Source organism: Populus nigra, chromosome 3 (assembly GCF_951802175.1).
Source record: "Populus nigra chromosome 3, ddPopNigr1.1, whole genome shotgun sequence".
Classification (NCBI taxonomy): Eukaryota; Viridiplantae; Streptophyta; class Magnoliopsida; order Malpighiales; family Salicaceae; genus Populus; species Populus nigra.
In genome coordinates this window covers 25,083,107-25,102,872 of record NC_084854.1, presented here as the reverse complement: position 1 = coordinate 25,102,872, position 19,766 = coordinate 25,083,107, and the positions used below count along the sequence as shown (strand labels likewise).

The window sequence follows — 19,766 nt, the reverse complement described above, 5'->3', positions numbered from 1 at the left end:
GAGGAAGAGGTGGTAGAAACACCACCAGAGGAGGTAGAGGACAACAAGCATTCACTCCTAGAGGAAGAGGAGGCGGTTACAATAACCGTGACAAGAGGAATATCCAATGTTATAGTTGCAATCAATTTGGGCACTATAGCACTGAATGCAGAAGGAAAGCTCCGTTGGAGATACGTGAGCAAGCCAACTATGCAGAGAAGGATGACAGAGAAGAAGCTGCATTTCTTGTCCAACAAGAACTTGGCGAGAAACAGGAAAATATATGGTATCTAGATACTGGAGCCAGCAATCACATGTGCGGCTACCGAGAGTTATTTAGTGATCTAGATGAGACCAAGCAAGGTCTGGTTACTTTTGGAGATACCACAAAGGTTCCATTCAAAGTTAAAGGCAGCATCCCAATCAAGTTGAAGAACGGCGATTCCAGCTACATCGCCAATGTCTATTATGTCCCAGCCATAAAGCAGAACCTGATCAGCTTAGGTCAACTTATGGAGAGAGGTTATACTTTTTACTCGAAGAATTGTCATCTAACAATTAGAGACAACAATTGGAGATTAATGGCCTATGTGAAAATGTCCAAGAATAGGATATTTCCTTTGAACATCCAGTATGATGCAGCAAGGTGTTTGAGTGCCATCATCAACAGTGAAGAATGGCTCTGGCACCTGAGGCTTGGACATCTGAATTTCACAAGTCTGAAGATGCTAGCAAGCAAGAAGATGGTCAAAGGTTTGCCTCACATTGATCATCCAGATGAAGTCTGTGAGAGTTGTGTCCTCAGCAAACATCACAGATCCAGATTTGCCAAAGAAGTCAACTGGAGAGCAAAGAGGCCACTGGAGTTAGTGCACACAGATGTGTGTGGCCCAATAACGCCTATGTCGACTGGACAGAATAGGTACTTCCTCACGTTTATTGATGATTTTAGTAGAAAGACGTGGATATACTTTCTGAAGAGGAAGTTAGAAGTATTCAATTGTTTTAAAGATTTTAAAGCAATTGTGGAGAAGCAAAGTGGCTACATGATCAGAACCGTGAGATCTGATCAAGGTGGAGAATATACAGCAAATGACTTTGAAGCCTTTTGTACACAACAAGGCATCAGACATCAGACAACACCAGCTTATACACCACAGCTGAATGGTGTAGCTGAAAGGAAGAATCGCACGATTCTTGACATGGCAAGAAGTCTGCTCAAAGCAAAGAAGTTGCCCAAGCAATATTGGGCTGAAGTTGTATCATGTGCAGTGTATCTACTGAATCGCTGACCAACCAGAAGTTTGCAAGGAGTCATTCCAGAAGAAGCATGGAGTGGTCACAAACCAAGTGTTACTCATCTACGAGTCTTTGGTTGTGTGGCATATGCAAAGATCCCAGATGCAAGAAGGAGAAAGCTTGATGATAAAAGCGAGAAATGCATCTTTGTCGGATATGGTGAAAGAAGGATGGGATACAAGCTGTATAATCCCATCACGAAGAAGGTGATTATGAGTAGAGATGTTATCTTTGAAGAAGATAAATCTTGGGAATGGAATGATGATAAAGAAGCAGTCAAATGGATCAACATTGATTTGATCCTTGAAGGTGAAGAAGTACCAACAGTACTTGTCGAAGAACTGATTATGCCAGCAGCTGAACCACAAAGTCCGGTACACAGATTCCTTGTATTCAACAGGAGGAACACACCAGGAGCATCATCATCAACACCACCATCAGCATCCTCATCAGAAGAACCAAGAAGGATGAGAAATCTTGAAGAGCTGTACAATGCCACTCAAGTAATGAAAGATACAAATTTGTTTTGTTTCTTTGCAGATAGTGACCCATTAAGCTTCAATGAAGCTGTCACAGAAGAGAAATGGATTAAAGCAATGGATGAAGAAATACATGTCATTGAGAAGAATGATACCTGGAAGCTGACTTATCTACCAGAAAACAAAAAAGCAATAGGTGTCAAATGGGTCTACAAGACGAAAGCCAAATTAGTGGATAAAGGCTACAAGCAAAGAGAAGACATTGAAAGGAGAAGTGTTCATGCTTGGCATGACATCCCTCGATTGAGTTTAAAGGGGAGATTTGTTGAATATTAAACTCAATCTAGATGGTCAAGGAAGGCAACCACCAGCTGCCACCGACCAGCCGCCACCGACCAGCCGCCAGCCACCAGCCGCAGCCGCCAGCCGCCTTCACACCACCGTCCACAGCCGCCTTCACACTTGGAAAGGTTGAATTATCTTGTTTTGAATTCGTGTATAAATAGCAAGCTGAGCTTATGCTATTATGAGTGGGAGAGTAGAGAGAATAGAGAGAAACACTAGAGAGAAAGAGAGGGTGTGTATTGTTAAGCTTGTTGTAAGTTTATTTTGTGTTTTGTAAGCTTGTGTTTTTGAAATAAAACTTTGTGTTTTATCCCCTCTGAGTGTTTCAAAGCCACCACCAGTGGTTCCTCCCACCAACATTCCGATCCTGAGTTCTTAACTCGACTAACGAACATTGCTGTGCAATTCGAGGATAAGACATTCAGAATTTCAGCAACGAAGGTACTAATATTAATCAAGTTTCAAAAGTCACTTTACCAATCTGTTGTATGCAAAATGTTGATTTCTAATCAGTTTTTGGACTGTGATCTTCGACGTATGCTGCCAACTTTCAACCATGATTTGCTGACTGTTATCTTATATATATTTAATTTCTTTTTCTGTCAATTATCCAAGAAAAAAAAATATTTGGAAATCATTTACTTCTTCATCTTTTATTTCTACCTTGTTTCGGTTTCCATCAGCGTCATCAATCTTTCTCTTAGTGAATTGTTTCCAAGATAATATCTCCATGATACACATTCCGGCTCGCTGAAATTTTTACAGCTTCTTAGCTAACAAGTTTCTGATCTCCCTTGAGTTTATAACCTCACTAATGAAATTATTTAAGAAGCTTATGATTTTATAGATGCAGGAATTAGCTGTTTCTTGTTATCTTCCTATTAACTTTTTACTTAGTTATTATGATTTCTTTTCTTTGTTTCTCAGGAAAGTTATGTATATACAATAGGTAAGAAGATGAATTCGTTTGGTCCCATCAAGTCTGAAGCTTCCAAGACAACTGGTAAAAATTCCTCAGGTAAGTTGTTGTTTATGCATCGCCAGACTCAACCCCAATATTCGAATGCTTTTATGCATGAAGAAGGCATGAGAATTACAGTGGTTTAATTGCTGTTGAAACAAACAGTAGAAAGAAGAAGATATGTGCTGCAGGAGGTTCTACAGGACAGGCCATGTTCTATAGTTGGCCGGCTAGCTTTAACCAGCCGAAGTCTTGAAGGCTCTCCAATTAGGCCCAATTGATACTGTTTTTTATTTATTTTTTTCAGTTTTATTGTTTTTCTAGTTAATTTTGGATTTCGTCTTTTATTTTTCCTATTTGCTTAGGATTTTATTTTCCTTTTCTGGATGAGGGTGGTGAGAGACCTATTTAAACTACTGTAAACCTTTTTATGAGGGGAGTTGGTAGCAGAATAAATTTATTGAGAGTAAATTGTGCGGCTCGGGATCCTCTTCACCTTTTTCGTGTTTTTTCTATCTTCCTGTTTCCTTTGATTCTTAATCTAATTAGGTTCAAGCTTCGTCAACATGTTACAGGTTTGAAAATTGTGTAGAGCATAAAAATTGTGTGTTTTTCATTCATTTTGCTTGTTTATTTTTTATCTTGTTTTTCTTCTCTTCATGGTACATGCCCTTGTTAGTTTTCAATCAAAACATGCACAAAATTACAGCAGAAGTGCAGTACTGTTCTTTGTGTTAGAAGCTATAGCAATTCTTAGCACCATATATAGTTGCTTAAGTGAATGAACTGTAAATGTTAATTTAACCTAATCTCTTCTGTTACAGGTCTAGGTCAGACCTTGATTGTAAACGATGTTGGGCAAAGCTCGGAGACAAATGCCGGCACACGATTTTCCCAACGTTTAGTCTGTAATAATTTTGTTGAACAAAATATGCAACCAAATATTACTCTTAACTCTCGGAGGGAAATGCTAGGAAGCCAGTCTTCAGATCAGAAACTGAAGTACCAATTACAACAGCAGGAGTTTCAGGATGGGATCCTGAAGGATAAGGTCCAGAATACTAGTAAGAGTTTTGTCATCCAACCTGACATTCTACACCGCCAACCTCATCAGCGGCAGCAGCATGTTACATCACAGAATACTCAGAATCAATTTTCTCAGCCGCCATCAGTAACAACACAATACCGTCAAACACCATTTGCACAGCCATCAAATAGCCCAATGTTTCAACAGAATCAGCAACTCGGGAAGCAACGTGATGATTCAGAGCAGCTACAATGGTCAATTCCCCAACAAAATGTTTTACCGTCATTCCAGCAGCCCCTGGGCCAACAAAGAGATGTTTCTAGAATGCAGCTTCAGCAAAAAATGGCTGGATCACAACCATTTATCTTCAATGCTCAATCGCATCGGAGTTCAAGCCCCATGATTCAACAACCAGGGGTTACAGCTTCTGAACAAGAAGTTCATAAAATCACACAGCCTGGTCAGTTGCATCAGATTCTGGGTTCTCAAAAACAAAGGGGCTTGTCTCAAGAAGGGATCCAGCGAAAACCACAAACCTCAGCTTCCTTCCATCAGCAGAGGAGTATAGCTGATCAGCAGAAGCTTTTTCAGTCACAGATATCATTTGCTGGGTCCTCCTCAGGTAGCAATTTCTACGAAACTGTACACATGTTTGCTGGATGTATAATATAATTCATCACATTTACCAAACATTGTTTTTAGACCAAAAAGCAGGAATGTGCTCTATCAATTTCTCATTCAAAACCTTTTTGTCTCTGCCTTTCTCTTGCAATATCTTTTGTTTTCTTTTTTTAGGGGCTAATAATACATTGTCATATATTATCTGTCTTTTGTAGCATCACTAGAGCCCAAATCATCAGGTCAACTAGCCAATACAGCTGACGAGCTTGAAGAGGCCTATCAAAAGGTAACTTTAATTGATTAAACTGAGTACGTATTTCTTGAAGTTTCATTATGTTTTTCCGTAAAGGAATATCTGTCATCTCCATCGCCAAGGTACTTACCATTTCATATAGGATTTGGATAGAACAAATGATGGTGCTTTATCTTGATACTATGGATTGGTCGTGTGGTGATCACAGCATCACCCCCACACTCTTTGGGAGAAACAAAAAAGAAAGCTATCTCAGACACTCAAATCTTATGTATCCTATGGTTGATAATGAAGTCAGAGATTCTTGCCACTGATTAGAATATCTTCATTTCCTTTGCAGCTTCAATGCTTTAAGCTACAGTATGGTCCGCAACTCAAGAAACTATACATATATTTTAAGTCCTTACTTGACAAGGTATGTGAACTATTTGATTTCTGGTTGCATGCAGCATATATGTTCGCAGATGCCATAGATTGATTTACTTTTAAGATTTACATCCATTAGTTTTTGCCGCAAGGATTTTGATTTTCTGCCAATTATCACTTTTGATCTTTTCTGCAGGCAACAGATCCGGAGCTGGTTAGAAAGAACATGAAGCAAGTCATTTGGATAGAAAAGGCCATGCAGGTTTTTTCATTACAGCGAAATCAGATGAAAAATGCTTCCAAGGAGAAGTTGGAGACGACCAAGGATGCTATTGTAAAGTATGTGAACCTCTTTCGGCAGAAGAGAGTTGCCTCAGTTGAGCAACAAGCAGAACTTAGTCTGCCGACTTGCGGTCAATCCCAAATATCTCAGCCTCCTCAAAGCTGGAATGGGAAACTCCAATTCCCTCTAGTGAATTTAACTATAACAAATGGTTTGGGAAGTTCCTCTCCCACATCTTCAATGCAATCAAGGGTTCCAAATTCGCAACCCAATTTTGTCAGTTCACTTCAATATAGTTCTGGAATGGGTTTGGAACAAAAGAATGGACCGAGTATGTTTCAGAAGTCAGCAAGGAAAACAGGCCAATATTTTGCTGGTTCACCACAAAATAATAATTTTTTTAGCAATAGCAATGTGAATGCTTTCGATTCTCCATTTACTCATTACAAAAGGCTGTTACAGAACTTCGAGCAACAAATGCAGAAACAAACTACTCAGCTCAAAAAGGAACAGATGCTGATGCGCAACAGTCAATCATGCGTCACTCCAGCTATTGAATCTACAGAAAATCTACATCAACTACAGATAACAAGTACTATAAATCAACTATACTCCAGTTCTCCTCGAAAGTCTCAGCTCTCTTCTGCTCAAATTGACCAGCAGAATTTTCCTTCAGCCTCTACTCCCTTGACTCCAACTTCAAGATATGTTGCATTGACCCAAGTTGATAACCAGACACAAAGTCAAAATCAATCTACGGCAACCGACACACCTGGGATATCAGCCTCCCCTTTGCTCGAAGAGTTCACTAGCCCCCTCAACGCATCTGATACAAATCAACCATTCCAGCGCTTACTTCGAGCTGTGAGTATATTTCTCTGGTTGCTTCTCAACTTCTAAATGTCAGCACAAACCAACCATTCCTTCTAATATGATTAGACTCTGTTCTGATTCATTTAAGGCTCCACATAGATTGATTGCTCATTGCTACAATGTCACGGAATGTCTGCTATCCCTACAGAAGAACTACTATTTTTTCCTTCAGAAATAAAGCTTACAAGGTTACGTGGACTGCTAATGTATTCCCAGGTAGAATCAATGTCACCAGGGGTATTAAGCGCTGCTGTCCAGGATATTGACTCAGTTGTCAACATGGTCGAAAAGATTGCTGGAGGATTAGCTGAAGGACACTCTCAGGCTGCTATTGGTGAGGATTTGGTGTCTGAAACAAGGTTCCGTGTACAAGAAATGAACTTAGCATACCAACAGTCAAGCATTTATGAGAGAGAGATGGAGCAGAAATTTAGTGCCATGACCTGGGACACAGTCGGGCAGCCAATGCATCGGAAATCTGATTTTGATTCAACTACAACACCAAAGCTCAATAATTTGAGGATCAAGGTTTGCAATGTACTTCTACTCTTGTATTCAGTGTTCCTCATTGAATACTATACAATATGCCCTGCCTCTGCTGCTAGCTTATTTCCTTTGCTTTATCTAATGTAGTTCAACGCTTCTCCTTTTGCCGATATTAATTTAAGTACGAAATCAGGTTATAAAGATTCTATATTCTGATACTGGTCATAGGTACATAAAACACTGTTTCCTAGATGAATCTAGTTCCTCTTAATCCTTAAATGGAACAATTTGATCAGATAGAACTCTCGGATTGCTTTGGCTTAATGAGGAACTGGAATCTAAATTAACAATCCTTATTGCAGCCCAACAAAGATCTGCTGGATGAAATCAGACGTGTAAACCAGCGATTGGTCGAAACTTTAGTAGAAGTTGATTCAACTGAGGATGATTCTATATTACCTGAATCCAGTAAAGGAACAATCATCAAGTGTTCCTATACTGCTGTGTCTCTTAGTGGAGATTTAAAATCTTTGTCTTCATCTCCGACGGTCAGATTCTTAAACCAACTGAATTAATAGCAATTACTACTTGTTGATTATTCACTAATATATTATCCCTTTCATCACTTCTTACAGTTCCCTGTACTTATCTTGCGCTTGCTTGCTCCAGCCGATTATCCTAATACTTCTTCTGTAATCTTTGATAAGTTACCTGTTGGTTGGTGAGAAACTGGAAAACTCATTGTGTTTGATTTACTGCTTTTCACTTGTGACACTTGGTTCCATTTTCACAAGCTGTATCGAATCTGTTTCAAAATGTCTCGTGTTTATTCATCTTGGACAATTTCATGACACAGTGAAGAGCCAGAAGATTTGTCAGAGAAGACAAAGTTGAGATTCAGCACAGCTCTTAGGAACCTTTCTGAATCCATGTCTCTTCTGGAGATAGCACAGATTTGGGATGCTTGTTGTCGAGCTGTGCTCTTAGAGTTTGTTAAACCATTTGGAGGAGGATGTTTCAGTTCGAGATATGGCAAATGGGAGGATTTCTTTACTATATAAGTTACCAATTCTTATGGATTGTACCGTTCCGATTTTTCGGACAAGTAGCTCTTTAGGATTAACTTGTTTCTGTTATCTTCACTTTTATGTCGGGTTGGGTTTTATTTTTTAACTCATATTAATAATTTGACTGGTTTTTTAGTACTTGTGGAAATGAAGGTGAGCCAATCAGAATTTTTATTCTTGATTTTTTGTTTCTTTCATTTTCTTATTCAGAATCTGCACATTTCGTTGCAAGAAAAGAATGCTACCGGGCTAGCCTTCCCAAGGAGCTCGTTGTAGCATTGAGCCAATGACTTTGGTTCCAACTTTGAGCTCAACCAAGAAAAATAAGCTTAAGTACTGACCAAACATTGATGATCAGAATGGGGTACCAATATGATCAACTACTGCTCATGTCAAACTAGCTTGCATTATATTAATGTAAAAGAATCTTCATAATCTAAAAGCTTAAGTTATTAAATAAAACTCTAAAATATGATTTATATTATTCTTTAATACAATCTTTTATTTGAAAGCTATTTGGATTTGAAACTTGCACATACTCATTATTACCTTGTGCTTATTAATATAATTAGTTAGAATAGGGTAATGAGATTTTTGATTTCGTGATCATTTGATCTTCAAGACTTTGATATCATGTCAACTAATTCTCAATCTAAAAATCTAAGCTAATAGATGAGACGCGATATGATTTATACTATTGATGTAGTTAGGCTTGAGATAACAGGTGATTCTGAGCAGTCAGGTGTAGATCTGCCACAACAAGATATGATGATTTGCCCTAAACAAATTATGTAGATGGCCTAGCAGATGTATTTATGAACCAATTGAATAGGTTTAAGTCAAAAGGAGGTCTAATCACTTTAGACATGAATAATGACTCAAAAAGACCATAACTTTTTATCTAACTGTTGGATCATGCTTAAATTTTTACAGGAGATTTCGGAGACTAATTTTTCTTTAGTAACCACAATGTTGCTATGTGGATTGTCAAATCTTTAGATATCAAAAATCTCTTCCAAGCTTTTGATTTTGGCTATTTTGTTATTTTCCTTGTTATTTTTGGATTTCATGCATTATTTTGGATTTTATCATTGTTTCCTTTGTAGTTTTATTTATGTTTCCTAATTGAGGTATGATTTCTAGTTTATTTAAGGTTCTGTAAACCTCTTAAAGACGCAAACTTTATCAGTTTTACTTTTAGAGGTAATAAACCTATGAATTTGGGGTTCACATCTATAGCCTCTTTTGCTCATCAAATATTTGTGTTGTGTGTTTGTTGTTATTTTTAACTTTTGCATGTATCAATTATTTTCTAACATACCCCTCAAGTTTTAAGCTCTTTAACTTTTACTTGATGAAAGATATTAGAGAATAATATAAATTATATCTTGAAATTTTACATAATAAATTAAACTTTTGAGTTGAGATAGTTTTTCGATAATCTTTATATCTTAGAGAAAAATTTAATAGAATAAGGTTTCTCAATAAACTCAGACCAAAGCATAATTTTCAAGAAGGAAACTTTTAAGAAACCAACTATATTATGTTACTAATTAATTTCCATAACTTATTTAAAACAATCAATTAATTCTTATAATATTATAAATAATCAAATAATTCTTCGATCAATGTTGACCATCCTCAATATATATATATATATATATATATATATATATATATATATATATATATATATATATATATATATATATATATATAATGTTCTTATTTATCAATGCATGGAATTCTTTTCAAGGAAAAAAAAAATCAAACGAATGTTCAATAACACCATCACGCTTAGAAAATAAGTATCACAATAAATAATAAAATCAACAATTTTAAATAATTGAAGATTATAATTCTTTATTTTATAATTGTTTAGTTATATTTTTATATATATATATATTTTATAATTGAAGATTATATTAATTTTTTTAATATTTGTTTTTTGTTTTGTCGTAATACTATTGCCCATTTTTTATATTCTTACGTATACTTTTAATTGTTTGATTGAATCACGAATATTCTTAAATTCATTATGCTTATAAAACTGAGCTACCGAGGAAAACACCACTGTGGAGCATAAAATAGTGAGATTTGAATTAATAACTACTCATTAAAACTTTAATATTGTATTTTCAATAGACTAAAATCAAAAAAGTATTTTCTACCTATCGAAAACAATCCATCCTACCAAACCCTAATCCCGCTAAAAGACTACGATCCGGATTGCCGTAGATGTAACATGGAGCATTGAGCAGCGGACCAACGATGGAGTCCCCATTCCTACCTTCTTATCCTTGTGCTATGACCACTACGGTATAATTTACCATTCCCGGCCCTAAGTTCTTTCCTTATTTTCCACCTTTGCTTGCCAAGCTTTTTGGAGATCCCCTGGTAGATTTCTTAGGGATTGCAGTGGAAACAAAGACTTAATGGTTTATCTTATTCATATGAAATCGGAGTTGGATGCTGCTAACTTGGCTGCCATGAAGTATATGCATAGGTTTGGAAAAACCTTGAACATTGAGCTTGAGTGGCTGGTTACATATGTCATCAAGATGACGTATAATGTGAAACCACATAGTGTGGTTGCATCAAATTGGAAAACTCTGCCACTCACTCTCGATCAAATCGGATATGCCACGCTCGAATGTTTATTCCATACATGCAGCTGGCAGATGGATTGCGTCCAACAACATTTTAAATCAAATTGGAAAACTCTCCCACTCACTCTCGATCAAATCGGCTAGAATTTACCACATAGTGTGGTTGCATCAAAGGGCTAGAATTTACCTGTATATTTTGGTCAGAAAACTTAGATAACTAGGCTACTGATATGGAAGGATGTTATAATTGAGGTGTTTTGATAGTTTTACTTTATAAAACCGTCTATTTGAGTGCTATATAAATTTTTAATTTTTTTGAAATAAGTTATTTCATCAAATTGATAGTTTTGATAGTTACACTTGTTTATCTAGTTTCACTAGTCTATAAATGATCAGTTTGCTAGATTTTCTGCCCGGTTCACTAGTGAAAAATCCATGTATGACTGTCCATAACTATTAGATTCTAGAGACTCGCCTACATTATTAACTCCATATACCTTTTCTTTAAATATTCCTCCTTTATGCAAGGCAAACATGTTGGCTCTTTGAAGGTGTTCGTGATGAAATTGACGAGTATATATGCTAGCTAGCTAGACGGTTTTTGTTCTCTGGATGATGAAATTGGCTCTTTTAGGGCATGCATCCATCTCTTAAATTGGGAGTTCAGAGAACGAGGGAGACTTTTCTTGATCAAAGAGAGTGAAGGTTCTTGATGAAGATAAAGTTCTTGAATGAAAAGGGAGAAGAGTTTTTTTGTTCATGAAATGGTGAGAGATCAGATAGGCTTATATACGTGTGTTCTGGCTAAATTGCTCGTTTTTTACAAAATATCTTGGGCTCTCTATATAAGACTCTGACCAAATCTGACTTGACTCGAGGCTTAGATAGCAAGCTGGTCGGGTCAACTAGTAGATTGGTAAAACAATATAGTTTGGATATATTAAAAATAAAATAATATTATTTTTTTGTTTTTTAAACTAAACGATATCATTTTAAACTTTGCCTTGGGTGCTTCTGAGGTAGAAAAATATAATGTCAAATCTAAAACAGGTCCCCCAACTATGCATGTAGTCTCCATTGAATCTCTAAACTTTGTTTTCATCTCAATTAGATACCCATTAATCTTTCATTGAGCTCATATATTCCATTCAAATTTAGGTTTTCCATTTAAAAAATGTTAATTTCTTTTCTGTTAAAAACAGCTTTGAAGAATTTATATGGAACCTTAATTGAGAACTAATTTTTCAATACTTCGGGACCCAATGGAACTTTTCACCATACAACTCCCTTCTCTGATTTCATTCAACTCTTGAAAGTTGGTGTAGATTAGAAGATTGCTTTAAAGATGGTATTTGAAGGTGGTAACTATAGTTTTTTAAAGTTTTTTTTGTTTTGAAATATGTTAAAATAATATTTTTTTATTTTTTAAAAATTATTTTTAATATCAAAATATTAAAATAATCTGAAAACATCAAAAATAATAATTAGAATTAAAATAAAAATAAAAAAATATTTTTTAATAGTTTTAAAACACGAAAACAACCTTGACTTGAAAAGAAATGCGAGAATGAAGACAGGATCCCTTTACTTCATCTTCAAATGACACAAGGTAAACCATAACACCCAAGGAAGCATACAAAGGGAGTCCCGAAAACTGCTACTGAATAGAAGAACTACGGGAGCCAGCATGACTAGCCATGAAAGTCTAAAGACCATAACAAAAAACTAACAGCAGAATAGGTTAAGCATGAACAAAAAGAACTCCAGTTCCCACAAACATCAAATATTACCAACCAGTAGAATCGTCAGTCCTATGAATTCTGAGATCCTCGAACTGCAAGTGCGAAGAAAACATAAAAAAAATGTAACATTTTCACCCGAGAACTAATCTTTAAACAACTGATCATGCGTAAGTTTTGAACCATGAATAAAAGAATTTTTACAGAATAATTAAAGAATCAATACCTCTGTTAGGATCTTTACAGGAATGGAGAGCCGTGCTGCCAACTTGTAGGCAAAAAAGCAATCTAGGGCTGCATACATTACTTTATCAAGAGGAAGTGGAACCAGCCTCCATTTGCTTTTAAGAAGGTCATCAGGCTTTTTATACGACTTCGAGAACTCAATGTATACCATATCTTGTAGAGGCGAATGGAGATTGAGACCAAACCTGTTTGGATCCAACACATTGGCAATAAATGGGATATCATACCAGTGTTCCATCTTCACTTCAAGATTGTGTGTCTTACGAAGATAATTGACTTTCTCAATCAATCCAAAACAAACAAAATCTACGCAACTGTGATTCAAGAATTTTTCCAGGGAAGAAGTTGGAAAGTTATCCGGAGGATAAACATGATAGATGATGCAACAACTCTCGTGACAGAATTGAAGGGTAGCAGGAGTTTTGAGTCCGCCATCATCACAGTATTTGTCCCAAATCATGTCCATAGAGACCCTAAGCCTGTTGCGACGATCTGGTAGCTTAGTCCCAAACAATTCAGCAATCCACCTCAAGAGGCTTGTAGGATTATTGATAATGGTTGTGTAACAGAGCATGTCGTCACATTTCACGTCAAAAACATCATCTCCCCCAATATAATTCCCCCCCTTGTGATTACAGCGAAGTTCAAAGTTTTCCATGATCAGTAAAGCTGGAGTTTAAAGAATAAGGAAGAGAACGAAGAGGAAGACAGTTTTTTTTTATCAAGAAATGACTTCTTGATCAAAGAGAGTGAAGGTTCTTGGTTGAGAAAGATAGTTTCTTGATAATTAAATTGAAAGTTCTTGATTAAGAAGGTTGTTCTTGATTGAAGAAGAATAAGAGAAAGGGTAATGGTAGGCAGAGAGGAGAGGAGAGGTTTTTGTCAATAAGTTTGTTAATGAAATGAAGAGATCAGATACACTTATATATGTGTTTGTGGTGCAAAACAAGAGAAGGGGGAGCTGCAATCAGTTTCAGCATCTGCAAATACTGTGCAATTTGTGTATCTGCAAAGTAATTTCAAGCACACAAGTGAGAATTGTTGGATTTTGGATGTTGTCATTTTACATGTGCATTGGACAGGTTCTGCTAAATTTCTCCTTTTGTTTCATGAGAAAATACCTTTGGGCATATTAATGAAACCTGGCCGGCTAATGACCAGTTTACGGTTAGGGTTATAGGTTTGAGCTAATTAAAATAATATTTTTTATTTTTTAAAAATTAAAATAATATTATTTTAAAAAATAATAATTAAAAGTCAAATCAAGTTTTTAATTTTAGAATTAATTTATCAGATTAACATGGCAACCAAGTCTACTCCAAGTTAAAAAAAAAAAATTACACTTGACTCGAGTCTAAGAGGGAGATCAGCTAGATGTTGGGATAATCTATCAAATCGAGCCAATTTTAATAATTATGTCTTTGGGTGCTTCTTGCATAGAAAAATTAAATGGAAAATCTAAAATGATCCCAAGCTATATAGGTAGGTCGATTGAGTCTGTAAACATTGTCATCACTTCAAGATTGTGTGTATTACGAAGATAATTGACTCTTTCAATCAATCCATAACCATAAAAATCTACACAGCTGTGTTTCAATAATTTTTCCAGAGAAGACTTTGGAAAGTTATCTGGAGGTGAAACATGATAGATGATGCGAAGACTCTCGTGACATAATTGAAGGGTAACAGGAGTGCTGGGTTCTTCATCGTCACTGAATTTTTCCCAGATCATTACAGGTTCGGCTAAATTGCTTTATTATTATTATTATTATTACTACTCAAGTTTACTTAAATCTCACCCGAATTTGGCCGGGCCAACTAAATTGGGAGCTGAGCTAACTAGCCGGATCTTCAAAGTTTGATTAGATGAATATCCAAACCAATTTTTTTAAAAAAAAAAAAAAACCTTGCCTGAACTAAATTTCGAGTCAGTAAGTCAACAGATCAGATCGGACAAGGTTTCACAGGTCGACAATTCACATTGTAGGTTTTCCATTAAAAACAAAAGACATTTTTTCATTAAAATGCTGTGGACAATTCACATTGTTGGGAAAATGATAGTTGCATGCAGAAACGACACTATACAATAACAACAGAAAACTAAAAATGGAAGGGAACACATTTATCTTTTTTTCTTTATACATAGCTGAATATTTACAAATAATCAAATGTCTATCTTAAAGAAATTACCAAGATTGCAACCGCCCCTGTTTGTTGAACATTAATCCCCTTTCAGATGCACCTCCTGAGCTCCATACCAGCATGTCTCCTTGCTGCGGGGAATCTCTTCTTCAACAATATCTGAGGAAGCTTGTGGCTATTGTTTCTTTTGGTTTCTGAAGTTAACGCTGCCTGTATCTCTACACTCTCTCTGACCATATATATGTTGTAGATATCTTGTGGCATTGATCTTCTTTGTAGATACTTCTTATGCACTATCAATTACAAAGAAATGAATTTATTGAGGCCTGTGGCTGGATCGGCAGCCAGTTGAAAAGGTCGGGTCTGTATCCATTCAACTCCACAGAGCCATACCAATTTCTTCCCATTTTTCTGTACATATTCTTTTGTGTGGAGCATATTAGGATGAGGTAAATGAGTTGAACTACTCTAGCAATAGCAAATATTTCTAGGCAAAATATCTAACACTCGACAACTTGAACATATGGCCATGGATGGCATCTAGAATAGAAAGCACCATTATTGAGCAGAGCAGTTTCGCATCTAAAGATGATTTCATTGTTTTTTCTTTTCAGTATCTATCAAAATATTGGAAGACAGCCTGAAAGATCCAGTTCAACAACACTATCACACATCAAAAGAAATAGAAATAGGCACAGAAAATCAAATAAACCAGTTGAAACAACATTCACCACACATTGAAATACTTCAAATTTAAAAATCATCCAAGTTAAGTACATAATCTTTAAAAAGAGCTAAAAAAACCCTCAGATCCCATCATGAAACCTAACTCAAGCAGCATACAAATTCTCCCCAATCTTGTAACACAAAAAGGCATCAAGACAAGCATATTGAACTTGATCACCAGTAAGCCACTCATTGTCCCACCTGCTCATAGTAACCCTTTTTGGCTTCTCAATCTGCTTCCCCAAAATCTCCTTCACCAACGATTTTATCCCAGAATTCTTCCACTGCTCAGCCCCCAATTTCTCAGCAGCCAAAACCCTTAAATCCACAGCATTCCCCATACTCACATCATAATCCTCCACTAACTTCTCCACATCACCCTCAATACCAACCCCAACAAAAGTATAATTCTTGTTACTCAAAAAATCATAAAGGGATTGTGGGATACCAGTGGGACAATGCAGGAGTTGAAAGATCAAGCAGTCTTTGCCAGTGGAAAGTTGGAGTGTGGCAACTGGGTTTTCGATTTGACGCGTCCTGTTGGGCCTCCACTCGATGTCTAGGCCAACTAGAAGGGGATGATCAGCAGGGTTGTTGTTTTGGTGGAGCTTTTGTTGGGTTTCGGCTATCCATGTGTTGACAAAGGAAGGCGTGTGAGTGACTAAAGTATGGATCTTGTCATCGAAGAAGTTGACATCATAGAGGTTGTGTGTATTGTATGGGAGTTGGTGATCTTCAATGCTGATTGCCATGGTGCTGGTGCTGCTGCTGCTGGGGGTGGAATCGGCCGACGAGGATACGATCGTGGATGGCTGACGAGGAGACTTTAAAAGGTCCAACAACCTAAAGTCCTGAGCCTATTTGCCTATTGGACATTGGTCATAGTCACAATTGCTTTTGTTTTTTCTTTTTGATGGATAAACTTCATTTTAAACCTTATAGATTCATCAATATTTCACTTTTATCCTTAAAATTTAATTGTTTTTCAATGCTGCCTTTCTAGTTTATAAAAGGCACAAATATCATCCTTGTCATTAAGTAGCCTACAATTAAAATTATTTTCGATTTTTTTTAGGATTTTGAATATTATGTATAATTGTCAGACTCAGTTCAAGGAGTGATTGGGAAAAAATCTTGATTATTGGATTAACTCATGAGTCACCAAATCAAAGTAGGTCAATTATTTTTATTAAAATAACATTGTTATAGGGATAAGAATGCAAAAATTTAAACTATGAAGATAAAAGTGGACATTGACGAATCCATGAGAATAAAGAAAAGAATAAATACTTTGCTTTCTTTTAACTGCCCAATTGCTTTACGTTTAGAATAAGAAATGGATCCTAAGATGGGCCGTATATTGGGCTTCTTCCATCAGCATATGTTGATGCTTTTGTTAAAAATTTACTTATTAAATGATGTAATATTTATTTAAGAAATTAAATTACAATATATATATATATATATATATCCTATTATATTTATTGGGATGATTATAATTGTAAAATCCAGTGATCTAAAAATATCAATTACATGATGTGACATCACTTAATTAAGAATTTAAATAAAAAAAATTAAATATATCAAACCTTATCTAAAGTATAAACAAAAAAACAAGGCATGTCATTAGTACATCAAATATAAAATTGGATAACATTAACGTTAAATGATGAGATATTTTAATGAAAGGATAACATTTAAATTTTATAATACTTGGAGGGGAAAACTATCTTGTAGGGGTGATTAATTTTTGTTCTGTTTGGTTTTTATTAAAAAAAAAAAGATAACCAAACTGAAATTTAAAAAAAAAACTGAAACCGGTTCAAACCAGCTGGTTTCGGTTCAGTTTTTAGGACAAAAACTGGTTCAAACAGGTTTGGCTTGGTTTTTTCCGGTTTGGCTTGGGTTTTTTCCGGTTTGGGTTCGGTTCAGTTTTTTCAGTTTCAAGCTTATAAAACCAAAATTGAACTGGTTATTTTTTTAAAATTTTAATTAGTTTGATCGGTTTTTTTTCATGATTCGGTTTTTTCAGTTATTTTGCTCGCTCCTATTATCTTGAATCATTTGAAAGGTGAATTTTAAGGTGTTCACGATCCAATTCACGAGATATTATCTTTTGAGAATATGACTAGACTGAAATGAAATGAAAAACAATTCAAACAAAACTGGTTTGATTTAGTTAAGATTGATTTTTCAGTATTAAAAACTGGGAAACCAAACAGTGCCTTTAAAGTTTTGTTATTCTTAATTCTATATTTGAAAATCAAACCATATAATTTCTTGCTCAGACTTGGAAACATATGAGAAAAAAGATATATTGTCTAGACAACCATACCTAACCACAATAATATTCATTGAGTATTTTTAAATTACACGAGAAGAACAGAAATCAAAGTAAAAAAATCGACAACAATATCAATAGCAGTAGAAAGACTCAAAAAGCCACCAAAAAATGAATTAATCGTCCTTGCATTAATTTGTTGCATAAAAACTAGACTTGTAAAAGGACCCTCCCTCCCTCGTTGAAGTACCGGCATCCAAGTCTTTGTTTGTTTTTAAAATAATTTTTATTATTATGATTTTAAAAAATAAATTTTTTAAAAAAACATATATTTAATTGGATTAGTTAGATTTAGATTTGAGTTTAGTAAAGATTATGATTAAAGTTTATGTATGGTAAAAAACATGTATAAGGTGTTTAGAAAAAATTATGGTCTAAATTGATGTTACTAATAATATTACCAAAAAGACATGTAATTAGTTTTTAATTTTCAATTGCATTAATTTACATTTCATTAATATAAAAATTTACAAACAACTACATGAATTACAACACTTTTTTTATTGCTTCGCTGCTGCAATCCCATCCCAGGTTTCTCTCCAGGTTCGGAGCTTGAAGAAGGAAGTCATTTTTTGTCCTTCTTACAAACCGTAAGAAGGAGACTAACAAGGATATTTTGGTAACTTCGAGTAAACATATTAGAAATATTTATGAACCTGAGTTAAAAAAAAATGCAAAGACTGCTGTACGAGAATTGTATTTTAAACTTAATTTTTGAGTGAATCCCACAGCACAAAACTCAATTTTTTTAAAAACCAAATATATTATTTACTGCGATTCATCACTAACGTGAAAACTACCCGAAAAACAAACACAGACTAAACTAAAAAAAAAAAAAAAAAAGAAGAAGAAGAAGAAGCAAGTTGAGGTGAGGTTGAGAATAAGTTAAGCATGGCCGCGTCAACACTGGAGATGGTGGGCTATAGGTAAAGGGGGATAAAAAGTGGGGATGGATTGCGTCTTCATAAAATTAAAAGGAGGGGTGGCTGCTGTCAAAGACAAAACAAGGGAAATAATAGCTTAGGGTTAGGTTAAGTAAGCTATTTATACTTTCTTTTCTGTTCAAATTTCACTGAAACAAATCCAGTTTAGTTTAGTTTAGTTTAGTTTAGCTCTTTAGTACTGAAACATCATCGGACCAAGTAATTTTTCTGGTTTTTAAATCAGTTTCTTTGTTTTCTTTTTAATTTCAGTTTTTTTAGTTTTTTTAGTTTTTTCAATTTATTCTATTGTTCGATTGAATGTATTAATTTTCCCATTAACAATAACTTGTCCTTCTTTATTTTTAACATCAGTAATAAAAAAAAAATTCAAAGATAGTGGGTTTTTTGAATTGATTTTTGAGTTAATTGAGTTTTTTATTTAAACGACATTCAAAATATATGTAAAATCTTATAATGTTTAGAAGTAACCTATTACTGCTTATAGAATAGCTAGTGATATCTTGATATAAAAAATCTCATAATACTAATTCAAAATTCAAATTAAAATATATAAAAAGTAAGGAAATCTCTTATATTAACACATGAGAAATTGCATTAGCAATAACTAACAAGTTGTCTTAGTTTATTGTTTTTTAATTAAATATTACCAATTATATCTATGAAAGTATCGAGTAAAACTTGAACCGGCCTGACAAATCTAAATTAAAAAAAATAGTTAATCCGATCAAAAATCTAGATTAACATGTTGACTTGGTTGATCCAAGCCAGATATAATTAAGACTGAGTAAAATTTGAACCGGCCTAATAGATTTGAATCAAAAAATAAAAGTAAAAAAAATTTAGTTGATCTGATCAAAAATCTAGATTGGCCTATTAACTTGATTGACCTAGATACAATTAAAACCCGGTTTTTAACTTGTTAATTTTTAAATAAAATAAATTAACCAAAATTGCTTTGATTTTTATTTTTTAAAAAAAAG

The 19,766-nt window shown here is 34.9% G+C and overlaps 2 protein-coding genes across 2 annotated transcripts; one reads left to right on the top strand and one right to left on the bottom strand.

Annotated features, from left to right (window-relative positions):
* The first annotated feature begins 2,467 nt into the window (after positions 1-2,467).
* Positions 2,468-8,218, top strand: LOC133689260 (mediator of RNA polymerase II transcription subunit 15a-like). Its single transcript, XM_062109063.1, has 10 exons — positions 2,468-2,543; positions 3,030-3,120; positions 3,888-4,712; positions 4,927-4,997; positions 5,305-5,379; positions 5,527-6,477; positions 6,703-7,014; positions 7,335-7,520; positions 7,608-7,693; positions 7,829-8,218. Exons 2-10 carry the CDS (start codon positions 3,060-3,062, stop codon positions 8,031-8,033), a joined length of 2,772 nt encoding a protein of 923 aa, XP_061965047.1. The 5' UTR covers positions 2,468-2,543; positions 3,030-3,059; the 3' UTR covers positions 8,034-8,218.
* A 7,272-nt stretch (positions 8,219-15,490) lies between these two features.
* On the bottom strand, positions 15,491-16,389 carry LOC133688219 (3'-5' exonuclease-like). Its single transcript, XM_062107634.1, has one exon. It carries the CDS (start codon positions 16,251-16,253, stop codon positions 15,606-15,608), a length of 648 nt encoding a protein of 215 aa, XP_061963618.1. The 5' UTR covers positions 16,254-16,389; the 3' UTR covers positions 15,491-15,605.
* Positions 16,390-19,766: the final 3,377 nt, after the last annotated feature.